We start from the raw sequence: 13,914 nt of genomic DNA, 5'->3' as shown, positions 1-13,914 counted from the left end.
CCATCTTATGTATGCCTCCCATTACTTTTCTGGAAAAACTCGAGCCCTGCTTTATGCCTTACATGTCCACCACAACTGCCTCCTCTGCTGTGCGCACCAGTCTGCCATCCATTGCCTTGACCAGCTGCTCGTTAGATCTGGGGATTTTGCAGGCAGGGGCTGGGCCTCATTCATGTCCTGGTTTGCCCCAGTGCTCAGTACAGAGTGGGTGCTCAGGAAATGTTTGGGTAGCTGCCCTGTCCCCTCTCCACCCCATTCCCATTCCGTCACTTGACGTGGCTCAGGAATTCTCCCGTCATCAGCCCCACGGGGACGTCCTCTTGCTTTGCGGTGAGCCTGGGGCAAGACAGTGCGGGTCCCCAGCCCAGGGGAGGCCCCGCATGGGATCCGGCCCTTGTCTGTCTTCCTTCTTGGAGCCTGGAGATCAGCAGGACTTTTTCTGTATGTCATTTTTCCGTGCCTGTTTCATGTCTGTTAAATGGGGACATGTCTCGGATCTGCCTCATGTCATGTTTGTGTGATTTAAATACTAATAATGCGTGCTCTGTGCTGGTTGCTTGGCCTGTGGTAGCTCCTGGATAAAATGGAAGTCCTTACAGTACTGCTTTGGCCCCTGATGTTTTGGCCCCCAGCCACACGCTGAGGCTGCTGGTCTCGGGGTGTTGGCTCTGCACGAAGGGGGCTGAGAGCATGGCTTGTTCCTGGGTGGGCTGGGCCCAGGGCTCTAGGCGGAGCTCGTTCTAGGTGCCAGCTTGAGCCCACCTACATAAGTACCCAGCGTCCATCCCCAGGGGCTAGGAGAGGGGGAGGGGGTTGGCTTTTGGCACCCCTCCTTGCTGTGACAGCAGGAGCCTGGGCCTTGAATTCTCTTGGCAGCCATGCTCCCCAGGACTCTGGGAACACCCCCTTTTAGGGGATTGTTGATGGTGACTTGCTTGGCCTGTCGTCCCGGCTTCATGCAGATCCTAGATGGTCTCCCCGAGTTTGGCTGAGTCCGGAGCACCCAGCCTTCTCTGGGTCGCCGGAGGACTCCGGTCTCCCTCCTGCATGCTGTGGGCACCCCGCTTTCCGCACGGCGGCCCAGACCCGACAGCAACCCTGCAGAAGCCACCATCCCCACAGCTGTCCGTCCACCCCTTCCCCCAGCTGGCCCTGGTGGTCCCGGGCTGGGGGCCCATGGGGACCGGCGGATGCACAATGTCCGCCTTTATGGCCAGGCTTGGAGGTCCAGCCTGCCGCCTTCACAGCCACTGAGCGCTTTCTGCCACATGTTCCTGTTTTCCTAATAAGTCCCGGGTTGTGAGTGGGGAGGGAGGCGGGGAGGCCCCCGGGCAGCTCAGAAATAGTCACATGATTGTGAAATACAAGAATCCTAGAAAGGGTATCTCTGAGCGCCTCTATCTCCACCCCCCCCTTCCCTGGCTGGCGGCACCAGCTCTGAGGTAATTGCCGACACCCAGCCAGCTTCCAGGCGCAGGAAGGCATCTTGGGCCTGGCAGAGTGGCCCGCTGGCAAGGAGCTGTGCCCGCAGCACTGGGCCCCGGGGGACGCAGGCCTGAGGGTTTGTGGGCGGCGGGGGGGGGTGGGGGTGGGGGGGTGGGCGGGCCACAGAGAACACCGTGTGTTTGTTCGAATCGAAACTTGGCGGCCTTGCCAGGGCCGCTGCAGGGGTATTGAGGCCCCTCTGTTTGCTTCCAGCCCGGGGAGGGCTTGCAGGGGGACCCTGCACCCCCCTGCTCCAGGGCCATGGATTGGCTGCTGGCTTGGGCAGCTGCCTGCTGTTCTGGAGGCCTCTATTTATAATCTGTTCTGTTTTTTTTTTTTTTTTTTTAATTTCTCCTCCTCCCCGTCACCCTGCAGAAGAAGGCCGAAGCTGCACATCGGATTCTGGAAGGCCTGGGGCCTCAGGTGGAGCTGGTGAGCTGGGGGGCCAGGGTGGGTGGCTGTGGGCGGGAGGGGGGCGGGGGCGGTGGTGGCTGGAGAGGTGGGCAGGGCGGCAGGTGGGCGTGGAGGGGAAGGAGGAAGTCCGCTGTTGCCAAGGCTGTCCTGTCCTCTGGAGGAGGCAGGAAATACACCCTTCTGATAAGAGGGACCGGCCGGTAGCGGGCGGGTGGCTGGGCCTGTCGGGCTGGGGGCAGGGTTGGGGGCAGGGGAGCCGGCTCTCGCCGTCAGGACACAGTGAAGGCCAGCGCAGTGGGGCTGACTTAGCATGGGAAGCCCGTACTCTGGGCCACGTGATCTCTGCTCCGTAATAGCTGTGTGGGCCCAAGCGGTTCTCCCCTCTTCCAAGTCCCTCAGTTTCCTCATCTGTAAGATGGGAATAATGCCATACATCCCGTTGGGTTGCGGTGAGGATTGACCATATTAATTTGTGCAAAGCCCTGAGCTCCACGCCTGTTGGATGGGGAGTGCCGAGCCCTAGTGCTTCCTCTTGTTGGTGTCACTGCTGTTGGTGGCATTTTACTGATGGGAAGCAGACCCCAGGCCTCTTCTGTCTCATGCACCCCGTCACCTTTAGTGTCACCGGAGATCCAAGCCAAGGGAATGTGGAAACTCCTGGCTGATGGGCAGCCTGAGCCCCAGGAGAAATGGCCAGAGCCCCACGTGCCCTGGACCAGTGAGTGTCGCCCCGGGCAGGTTGGTGCAGAGCTGTGGGGCAGTATGGAGAGACACGCACACACAGGACAGCTGTGAGGGGCCCTGTGAGCATAGCATGTCCAGGGAGGGACGTGTGGTCCTCCTGTGTCATCAGGTCTCGTGCCTTTGGAGCCCAATTTTAAACCCCGCTCCGCCGTGTGTTTGCTGAGTGGCCTTGAGTAGAGAACTCGGTTTCCTTTTCTGTGAAATGGGAACACCAGGATCTTTGCGGGGGGAGGGGGATGGCGGGAAACAATGAATAGTTAAGGCTGTCTTAGCACTGCCTTGGCCCGCTCTCAGCCTTGGTGGCTGTGGACCTTTGGGAGGGTTGACTGTTCGCCCCTGGAGTTGTTTCCTCGGGGACAGCTGCGCCCCAGCCTGGAGTCCACATGCTCAGGCCACGGCAAAGCAGGTGTGGCCCTGGGTCCTGTCAGGACCGAGCCAGGCCGGCAGTGGGGGGCTCCTCGGGCTCAGGGGCTGGGCCTCGCACCCCTTTGGGTTGGGCGGCAGGCTCCCCTCCTAGGGCTCGCTTTCCCTGTTGAGCATGATTTCTGGGAGGTCTCTGAGACCCTCTTTTTTTTTTTTAAATGTAGCTTTACTGAGATAGAATTCGCATGCCATACACGTCATCCGTTTAAATCAACATGTACAGTTAAGCGCTTTTTAGTGTATTCGCGGATGTGCGCGACATCTCCAAGTCCACTTTGGAACGTCGCACCATCTCAAATAGCTCCACGTCCCTGACTGTCACGTCCTTATCTTTCTATCCCTGCCCTCCCCCAACCTGCCACTACTCATTGACCTCCTGTGTCTGCGGACTCGCCTGCTGGGCGTTCGTATCAATGGACTCACACACGGTGTGGCCTCTCGTGACTGGCTTCTTTCACTCCGCGGACGTTCTCAGGGTTCGTCCGGGCCGTGGCAGGTGTCAGGACGTCACCCGTCTTTAGGGCTGGATAGTATTCCGTTGTGTGGGTAGAGCACATCTGTTCACCCACTGGGGCATTGGCGGACGTGAGGAGCTGCCGTGCGTGGCCGTGAACGTGACCAGGCGAGTCTCCGCGTGGGCAGGTGTTCATCGCTGTTGGGTGTACTTGCGGGACTGGAAGTGGTGGGTCACGGTCCCTCTGCGAGTAGCCTCTTGAGGAATTGCCAGACTGTTTTCGCAAGCTGGGTAATGTTTCCATCCCCATCAGTAAGCTCCTCCTTGCCTCGGTTTCCCCTCTTGTCAACAGGGGTGGCAGGACCAGAGGTGGCAGCCAGCCATTTCCAGACCTAGTGGCTCTCCCTCTCCCCACTCCTGACCTGATGAGTCCCAGAAGCCTTCTGAGCGGGGGTGGGGGGGGTGGGGGGGGCCGTGTCCGGATGCCTGAGGGATGCCCAGGGTCAGGCTGCCCTCCCAGCGAGAGCTCCCATCACTGTCCTTGCCCAGCAGCCTCCCCCCAAGCTAAGTGCTCAGGGAAGCAGGGTCAGCCCCCCTGTGAGTGAGGTGGGCATCCATGGGGCTCACAGTCCAAGTGATTCTTTGGTGGGTCTAAACAGGGTCAGGGGATTGTCCCCTGCTTGGGGGGTCTCAGAGCGGAGACCCCCTGAAGGCTGGTGGCACAGGAGGCCGAGGTCTGGAGTGGCTGTCAGTGGAGCCTCTCGAAGTCGGCAGCTTCTTGGCTTGGTGGCCTTCGGGGATGCTGTGGAGGGGACCCACTGTGACAGGGCACCTGCTTCATGTTTGGCCTTGTGGAGGGGTCACTGTCCATTTTCTAGATGAGGCTTGGGGAGGGCAGTGCTCTGTCTAGGGTCACACAGCCGGGGGTGAGGCGGGGAGGTGTGTCGAGCTTGTGGGATTGTGGCCAGCCGGGGTCTACCCTCGGTCTTGGTCACCAAAAGGTCCCAGTGGCCAGAGGTGTCCTCCAAGGAGAGGCAGCTCAGAGGTGTCCTTCACGGAGGGCCTGGCACTACTGACCCGAGGTCTCCCTCGGGCACCTGCGTCCAGGGAGCACTTAGCCCGGGGAGAGCCTGCTGGGCCTCCGGGACAAGGATGGGTGCTCTCCGCCCCCGCTGGGAGGGCAGCCAAGGCCTAGGGGAAGTTGGCGCCAGAACGCAGGCGCACAGCACGGGCTGGGCCGAGTGTGTGCCTCCCCTTCATCCCAGGCCCCCGGGGATCCGGGACGATCGGGGATCCGGGGATCCGAGGCCTGGCCTGGGGGAGGGGCGCTGGAGGGAGGGTGTGGGCCGCTGCAGCCCCCGCCTCGCCTCCCCGCGGCTTTGAGTCATCGGTTTCCTTCCTGTTCAGAGGTACTATTTTAAGAACGTGGTGTCACCAGAGGGTTGAGGACCAGGGCTGACACTTCATTTCTCAGCAGCTCGGTCCACCTGGGGCTGCCGGCTGTTGCTGGTCACCCTGCCAGCTGGCTGGAGTCGGGCCCGAAGGGGACCCCCCCCCTTCCTTGTCCCGGAGACCGGCTCTGCTTCCTTGTCATTTCTGCTTTTCCGGCCTTGCGTTTGCAGCGTCCCGCGTCCCCCGCTTGGCACTCTCCGTCTGCCCTCCAGATTGTTAGGGCAGCGCCCCTGTCCAGGAGATGGGGGCGTGGGGGTGGGGGCAGGAGACAGGCCCAGGGTCCCCAGCCGGGGCGGGGCGCCTTCCCAGGGCGACCTTAGCCTTCCGCCTGTGAGAGGAAGAGCTTCCCTCGTGGTGGTTGTGTCCCCCTGACGGGGGCTGGAGCCTGTGAGGTCAGGAGGGGGAGAGGAAAGCCGAAGTAGGTGTGAGTGAGGCGAAGGTCACCTTGGGGCCGCCGTAGTGGGACTTGTCTCTTGGGACACGGGGCCTTGTGCAGCTACCCCTGCGGGTGGCCAGAAGGGGTGTCGGAGACTCCCTCGGGCCCTGCCTTACCTCAGCAGTGCACCTGCGAGGGATGCGCCATGGACCCTCTGACCTCCATCCCACGTGGGCCTTCCAAAGGGGCTGCCCTGGGGGCCTGTCACCATGGTAACGGACCTCCTCCCCTGTGCTCCGGGCCCAGGCACTTCCTTCCCTCCCAGGACTCAATTTACCTTGAAGAGTGCTCAGTGAGTGCCTCCTTGGGGGAGAGCCCCTGTGCTTAGAGGCGGCAAGCCCCACAGTGTTCTCTGGGTTCTTCTGTGCCTCTTACTGGGGGTCCACTGTGCCGCAAGAGCCAGGCTGCTCTGTCCCCCCCTTCCCTGGCAGGGCAGGTGGCCACAGGTGAAGGTGGGTTTGGCAAGTCACAGGCTGCCTGTGACCCCTGCTCTCAGAAGCCCACCTCCCCTCTTCTGGCCCATCCTATTATGTAGAGGTAGTCCCTGCTCCCCGGCCATCACACACTCCCTAGGGTCTCCCATCGGTGGTCCTTCAGGCTTTCCTGACCTCCTCAGCCTGTGGAGACATGGCTGTCTGCCGTCTTTAAAACCAAAACAACGCAAATCGGTCACCAAGTCTGACGTTTCCTGGGCTCCACGAAAGCTCTGTGAGGTAGTTCCTACTTGCTCTGTGCCCATTTTCCAGGTGAGAAGACTGAGGCCCAGAGTGTGGCCCACACATGTCTGAGGTCACACAGCCAGTGAGGGAGGCACCATCTCTGAAATCGGGGTGTCTGTTCATTCCTGGAAACCAAACCTCTGGGCCAAGCCCCCTCCTACCCGGCCTGTGTTGTATGGGCACGAGAAATCAGAAAGGACCTAACGTAGAGTCACCTGGGGTTAAACACGCATGTTTAGTGCTTTGAAATTTGGCCCGGGGGAGTCTTTGTAGGGCCCCTTGCTGTTCTCAGGTGAGCGCTGCCAGCCTTCTGCTCTAATGCCTTGCCCCATCCCCCGCTGAGACACTCGCTGTGGGCTCTGTAGTTGCCTGCCCGCTCCAGCCCGGAGTGGGGTTCAGACCTCCCTGCTTCCAGCTGAGCCCCTTGGAAGGGCAGCCTGACCCAGTGTGGGGAGAGATGGCCTGTACCAGCCGTGGGTCATGTATCTGTCCCTGGCGGGGACAGCTGAGCTCGGAGCCTGGAATCGGCCAAGCCCTGTGGTTGGTTGTCATGGAAGGAATCTGAGGGACCCCAGGAGAGAGGTGACCGTTGTCATCAGCCAAGGCTGCATGCAGTGCCCTATTTGTCGGCCTGTGACTGCCCCCATGACTGCCTGTGGCCCCTCCTTGAGGGGCCGCCCTGTCTGCAGAGGGCAAGAGACCTGGTCCTGCGGACGGAGCAGGTTGGGCCCTGCAGCCTTGCTGCTCGAGGTGGTCCCCATCGGCTGGGATCATCAGGATGTTGGCGGGTGTTGGGAGCTGCAACCAGCCCCACACTCAGGGAGAAGAACAGGGCAGAGACCGATGGGCTCTTTTCATTCGCCCTGGGGCCCTGTCCCGAGGCTGCCCCTGTCCCGTGTGAGCCCTCACACTCTGTACCTGGGTCTTCTACCACATTCGTGCATGGCTGCCCTGGAGGGCTCCTGCTGTGTGTGCGGGGGTGTGGGGACAGCAAGGGAGAGGATCGCACACGCGCACACGCACACGCACACGCACGGGCACGGGCACGGAGGAAGACACCCAGAGAGGACGCAGGCAGAGCCCGGGAGCGGACCTCTGCCTCCAGAGCCAAAGGGAGTCGGCCGTTCTAGTTGTAGCTCATTTCCTCCCAGCTGTGGGCACGTATTTTAACCTTTCAGGGACTTGATTTTCTTCTCCATAAAGTGGGGATGATAATTGTATCAGCCCCTGCTGGGTCACAAACCAGCCCCGAATTCCGTGGCTTAAAACAAGCACCGTTCCCTGTTTCCCGTGAGTGCCGGAGGCAGCCGGGCATGTCTGTGGATTCCGCGCTCCGCTGGACGGTGGGCCGGCGGCCGGGCTGGGGCTCCTGTGCTCTGTGTCGTCTCGGCCTCCAGCACGCCGGGCCACGCGTGTTCCCTCACCGGGAGCAGGCGGACAGGAGAGGAAGCAGAAAGGCAGACGTGCGCCGTCCAGACTCTGCTTTCACGTCTACAGGCGTTTCACTGGCCACAGGCAGGGCGTGGCTGGGTACGGGAGGCAGGACAGATCGGGGTCGTTCATACATGATCGCGCCCCGATGGTGACAGTAAAGACACTCTGGGGCATCTGTAGATAGGCCCCCCGGGGCCAGGGAGGCTGACGTGACTCACCCGGACACACGAGGCTGGAGAGTGGCAGAGCCGCTCTGGGCGCCCAGGCCAGGCCCCTGGGCAGGAGAGGCGCGGTGGCCGGCTGTGGCTGCTGTACTTCCCCTCGAACACACTGGCTGCCGATTGTGGGCCTGGGGCCCTCCTGGCCGCTGTGCGCGATTCCTGCCGTGCACGAGCCCTCCTGCGCCTGTTCTTCCTCCTGGTGGGGGACGTGTAGCTTGCTCCTGACGTATCGTTGTGATGAGCTGTGCCATCTGGCACGGCAGCGTCCTCTCCTGGCGGGACACGGTGCCCAAAACTTCTCAGGCATCTGCAGGAGGGGAGGCGACCATAGTGCACATGTGACTTTGTTCCCCACCAGGTGCGTCATCGCCGCTCTCCAGAGCGTGCACCTAGCTCCGAGGCCCGGCTGTCGCGTGCCTTCCTGTCCTACCCCACCCTTGCGAATGCGCGGCAGCATTGGGCCCTTTCCTCTGCGAGGCAGGGGGGGCCGCGTGGTGTATCATGGTGTTTTGGACATAGAGAAGTTGAGCCGCTCTCCAGGCCGAGACACAGTGGACACCCAGGCCAGCCCTGCCCGGTGCCCCGCAGAGGAACCATGGTGGCCTTGGTTGGGGCAGGGGCAGGGTGTCAGGTCACCCACAGCGGTGCCCAGAGGGTTACAGCCCGTTCCCGGCTGGGCCTGCAGGCTGGGTCCCCGTGTTCTGTTTTATGCCTGTTGGTGGCCGCTTCCCACCGTAGCGCACGGCTCCCTGGAGCCGGGGCCTGGGGCGCTGGGGCTGATGTTGCCCGGGACGGCAGTGCGGCCCCCGGGCCTGGCCCTGAAGTGCTTTCCTCTCTCTTCCTCTGCAGCCCTTGTACAACCAGCCCTCCGACACCCGGCAGTATCATGAGAACATCAAAATGTGAGTACTTGTGGGCAGCCGTACAGACGCGGGGCAGGTGGGGGGACAGGCCATCTGGCCTCGGGGATCTGGGCTGGGATGTGGGTTCTCAGTTCCCAACAGGGCTCCCAGGCAGGGCCAGGTGTCAGAGGAAGGGGCGGGCGGGGGCAGTTTGGGCGAGAATTCTGGGCCAGGTAGGGCTGATGTTGGGGTCAGAGCAGGCCTGGGGCAGGGAGGGGCAGAGGGAGGTGCTTGGTCCCACGAAGCACTGGGACGCAGGCCTTCAGTTGGGGAGGACTGTGAGGACACTGCATGCACGGCTCTGGGGACAGCGAGGTGGAGGCCTGTGAAGCCTCATCCCATGGGGGAGGCAGAAGCCGTTCCTGGTGGAAAACAAGGTCAAGATGATTGTGTGAGGGCGTGGCCCTGGGTCAAGTGGGGCCCTGTGATTTGGGCTCTGATGTAAGCATAGGGGTCAGGGGTCCTTCTGTGGCACAGCCCAGTGTGCAGCAGCTGTGAGCAGTAATCCAGCCGTGGAGACTTTGGGGGTGGCCGGTATGGTATATCCCAATAATGGGCCTTTTCCCAGACAGATGCTTGGAGTGAAGAAATACCAGTTAACTGCCACATGTAGTTGGTGTGGGTCAAGCTGGCAAAACGGGGCAAGAGGATTGGGCTCTAGGCTGTTGGCTTCCTGTCTTCAAGCTGGGAGGGAGGTGCTGGAGATGTGGCTACCAGAAGAGGGCTGGCTTTGGGGGAGGGGGAAGAATGCATTAATGGGAGCATAGCCTCCTTGGCTGAGGAGGGGATAATACCTCATGCTGTTATCCAGGAACCCAAAAGGTAAAAGAGGCTGCAGAGCTTGCCCCTTGAGGGACATGCATCTGTGGGCATTTGGTGGTGCTAGGTTAGAGGCAGACTGTTTGGGATGGGTTTGAACTATTCAAGGTTCATCATGGGGAGAGGGTGCAGGCGTCTTTGTGTGACCTCAGAGAGCAGTACTTAGCTTGTCCAGTGGGCAGTCCAGCCCGGAATGATTGTCTGAGCTTCCCTGGGGTGGATTTGCAGGGTGTACATTGCAGTAGTGAGCTCCCCATCCCTGGAGGCATGCAAACTTCACAGTAGTTTTTGAATATCTGCTGGTGTTGGTCTGGTTGACAGGGAAGTCCCTTCTTTTGTAGTTTCTGGACTTGCATGACTGGTCCAAGCTCTGGTGACCAAAGCGGCCACCCTCTTGCAGCTCACAGGGACTGACGGAGCAACCTAGAAAATCTCTTGTTGCCGTTGGGGTCGTTGGCCTGTGTGGGCTCGGGAGCATCTGCTAGGGCTGCCTTACCTGAGGCTGCTGGCGAGCCTCTGTCTGCCCGTGGCTGGCTGGGGCTGCAGAGTGGCCTCTGGGGGGGGGGGTGGGCACTGGGCTAGCACTAGGGTTCCGGGTCTGCTGTGGCCTGTGTCTTGTGTGGCCTTGTGGGTGTGTCTGCTGCCCAGGCACCAAGTCCTCCTTGACTCCACTCGGTTCATGTTCCAGTCTCTTCTCAGCTTCCTGGGACCTGCCTTCCCTGGGGCCACGGCTCGGGTGTTTTCATCTGAGCTGGGCGGCCGGAAGCACTCCCTCATTCATTCATTTATTCGCTCAACGCGCATTTATTGGACACCTACTGTGTGCCACAGGACTTGGGGATTCATCTGTGAGCAAACCAAAGGCCCATGTTTCATCAAGCTTTATCTAGCCGTGGAGACAGGAAGTGAGTTAAATAAACAAGAAGATGATGAAAAGCGCTGTGCTCACCCAGCTGTCTGAAGCTGTCTGGGCTCTGATACACCCAGTCGCGTTTTCCCTTTCGGCATAACAATTTCTGTAGCAATGTCATTGTACTGAAATCTCGCACGCGCTGTTCACTAAAAAGTGAGTAATATTTGAAGCTGAATAATGTGGGTGATTTCCTTTTGTAAAAACAGCTGTAAAATCCAAACAAGAGAAGAAAAAAGGTGTCCACACGAATAGTGTTCACAGATAAGACGCTGCCACTTCTCTGTTTAAGTAGAATAAAGCTCTAAACTTGCCGAAACCAGTGCCCTGTTTTTGCACATAGCCTCCCGCCCCAGTCTTCATCAGGAAGGGCTCTGGTCTCCTAGAGCACATTCTGACTAAGTAGGTGACTCCTTGGTGAAATGTATTCAAAATCCAAATCACAGAGGGACACGCTGAAGTTTAAAACGTAGAGATGAATAATTTTGAGGTATCTTACGTAAGTGGTGAATTCTATGTTAGAAAAATGTATCTATGTGTAAGCAAATTATTTGAACTCATCTACCCTTAGAATTTTGATCTCGTTCCTAGTTTCCCACGAAAAGCCCAACGAGCTCTGTAGTTTTTATCTCAATGCGGTCATCCATAAGTCAGTGCGGTCGTTCACTTTGAAGAACGTGTTGCAGGGGTGCCTGGTTGTGATCTCAGGGTCATGACATTGAGCCCTGTGTCAGGCTCTGTGCCGGGGTTGGAGCCTGCTTAAGGTTCTCTTTCTTCCTCTCCGCCCCGCCCCCCCCCCGCAACCCCCCAGCTTGCACGCTCTCTCTCTCTCTCTCTCTCTCATTAAAAAAAAGCGAATCCTATGCAGTGGCAGATGTGGTGAGGCAGATGTGTGGAGAGAAAAGGAGGGTGGCTTCAGCCGAGAGATCAGGGCTGGACCTGACAGCGTCGGGGGCTCTTGGGGGCTGAGCGGCAGCTGGCCATGTGGGCCTCCCTGGCAAGTGCCACAGGCAGTGCAAAGGCCCTGGGGCTGGACTGAGCTGGTGAGATCACAGAGAAGGCCAGCATGGCCCCTGGGGTAGGTGAGGGAGGGAAGGTGCCAGGCGGATCACCCAGGGCTGAAGAGGAGTTCGGGTCATATTATTTATGTGTGAAGGGAGCCCTGATAAGGTTTACGCCGGGAAGTGAGGTGTTGAGTTTTTGCTTTCAAAGCTCACTCTGGTGGCTGCGGAGAGAAAGGACTAGCGGTTGAGAGACCTCGGTGGAGGTGGCCGTAGCCATCCAGGCAAGCAGCGGCGGGTCCCGGTGCCTTGCGAGCGGTCAGGGGTGTGGTGTGGAAGGGAAGTCCCGTGGCTGAAAAGGTCAGGGGCCGGGACAGCTGTGGGGACAGCGAAACCCGAGGTGGATGCCGGTGTTGGGGGCTAGTGAGGGCGTGAGCATCTGGCCCTGTGGCTTGCCACTTACTCTCCGTGCCTCGGTTTCCTCATCTGTCAGGCAGGAATAAGAGTAGTTCCTGGCTCTGACGGTTGCTGAGGATCCCACGAGTTAAGCGTCTCTGACGTGCCGAGTTCAGTGTCAGGCACGTGGGAAGCAGTCTGTCCATGCGTTCTTGTCCTTTGTTCGTCCAACAAACATCCACTGAGCCCTCGCTGTGTGCTCGGCCCTGTCGCGGGCCGGGAGACCCAGGAGCGGATGGGGCCTGACACTGTGATCCGCTGTCAGCTTGGTAAGGACAGTGAGAGATCGGACTGGGTGGCGGGGCCCTGTCCCCCCGCAGCCCATTCTGTCCCTCTCCCTCCTGCTCCCATCCCTGGGCCAGGTGGGAGGTTATCCCCTCCTTAGGGACCTTGCCCTGTCACTTTAATGTCCCCGTGTGCGTGCGCTGCGGCTGCACCGTTAAAGTTAATTTCACGCTTGACTTCCTGCTGCGCTGGCAATTTCAGACGTGTCCAAGTCACCTGTCCCCACCTCTGCTGCTCTCCCTCGGCCCCCTGCGTCGTGGGGAGGTGTGGGGGCGGCTGCCCGGGATCTCAGCCCCACGTCTCAGGCTCTGGGGAGCAGGGGAAGGGGCCAGGGCAACCCCAGGTGGACTAAACGGGCACTCCGCGGAGGGACTGGTGCGGGACCTGCCATTCCCTGAATAGGTCTGGGGTTGGCGGCCGGGGACAGACACCGCTCCTGTGTGCTCTGCCGTGGCTGACCCTTTCCCTGCTACGCCCCCTCTGGTGTCCCAACCCGGGCACTGGCCTTGCTCCTCTTACCTTCCCGGGGCCTGGAAGCCTGCTGGTTCCCGGGGTTCTCTCTGTCCCCTGCTTTTCCTGTCTTGATGTCCGATGTCTTCCTTCCTCCTGCCTCCTTGGGGGTTGTCTCACTGGAGCTGTCAGCCCTGGAGCTGTGCAGGGTGGAAAGGGCCCCGGGGACCCAGGATGCTGTGGCAGGTTTTTGTGGTCTTGCTCTCGAGGTTCAGAGATGTTAAGGAACCTCGCTAAGGTCATCCAGCCAAACCCCTAGGCCAACTGGATCTGCCCACCCACCCTGTTACCTCTCCCCAGTCCGGGCCTGGCCCTTGCTAGCCTGGTGACCCTGGGCAAGTCACTTGGTTAGTCCATAAGCAGGTTGCAGACCATCAGCTTGGACAGGCTCTTCTTGAGGTGCTCAGGGCCGCGCTCAGGCAGGCTTCCTCCATCTTACTCTTCCCCAGCCGTTGGGGGTCCGGGTCTCCCTGAAAGCCTCTCCTCTAAATCCACCATCCCCCTCTCTCCCCTGGAACTCCGTGCTCTCATTTCCCTCTGCCCGCTTATTGCTCTGCTTCTCTTGAGCTCGAAGCCCTCTTCTTCCAGGAAGCCTCCCCTGATTGCCCTGTTTCCTTCCTGTTTTCGAACCCTGTAGGTCCCAGGGCCTGGCCAGACTCTCCCTGGACGTCCACAGTCTCCAGCCCCTTATCGCCCCCACCTCGTTTTCGCGTCTTCTCCCAGGTCCAGCACCAGATGACGAGGCTTGGGTTTCCTCACAGGTTGTGGTTTTATAAACTCTGACTTCTCCCGGAGATGAGAGCTTTCCTCTGGATCCCCTATAAATGCCTCTATTGGCAAGCTTATCATGCTGCCGGTTTGCCAGCCCTTCTAGAGCCCTCTTATTAGAGACTGTGTTCCGTTTTTGCCAGAAAAAAGATCACAGCAGAAAAGATTTGTCTGCTGTAAGCTATTTGCATCTCCGATACCAAAACATTTCTTGGGACAAAATAAACACTCCAAGAATGTTGGCCAGAAGAATGTTGAACAAGTGGACACCCTAAGCCAGATGTCTAGGGGATTGCGACCAGACGCATGCCCGCGGGGCCGAGAGGGAAAGGTAGGGTGGGGAAGGGCTGGCGGGAGGTAGTAGGGAGTGGGGGGGACTGTGGCGAATGGTGAGCTCATTGTCCTTGTAAAGCGGTGGTCGGGCCTCAGTCCCCAGCCTGTGGCCGTGAGGGGCTGTGCCAGACTGCCTGATCTTTTCAGA

At 59.8% G+C, this 13,914-nt stretch overlaps 1 protein-coding gene across 21 annotated transcripts in view; it reads left to right on the top strand.

Moving 5' to 3' along the window:
- Window positions 1–13,914, top strand: part of NCOR2 (nuclear receptor corepressor 2) — a 204,884-nt gene that overhangs the window by 88,871 nt on the left and 102,099 nt on the right. For all 21 annotated transcript variants that reach the window (XM_032310356.1, XM_032310357.1, XM_032310355.1 and 18 more), the window contains 2 exons: window positions 1,861–1,917; window positions 8,632–8,684. In XM_032310356.1, coding sequence (XP_032166247.1) covers window positions 1,861–1,917; window positions 8,632–8,684 — 110 coding nt within the window. The remainder of the gene's footprint in view (window positions 1–1,860; window positions 1,918–8,631; window positions 8,685–13,914) is intronic.

This window comes from Mustela erminea, chromosome 13 (assembly GCF_009829155.1).
Source record: "Mustela erminea isolate mMusErm1 chromosome 13, mMusErm1.Pri, whole genome shotgun sequence".
Lineage (NCBI taxonomy): Eukaryota > Metazoa > Chordata > Mammalia > Carnivora > Mustelidae > Mustela > Mustela erminea.
The sequence above is the reverse complement of the archived record's forward strand: the minus strand, read 5'-3'. Positions and strand labels throughout refer to the sequence as shown.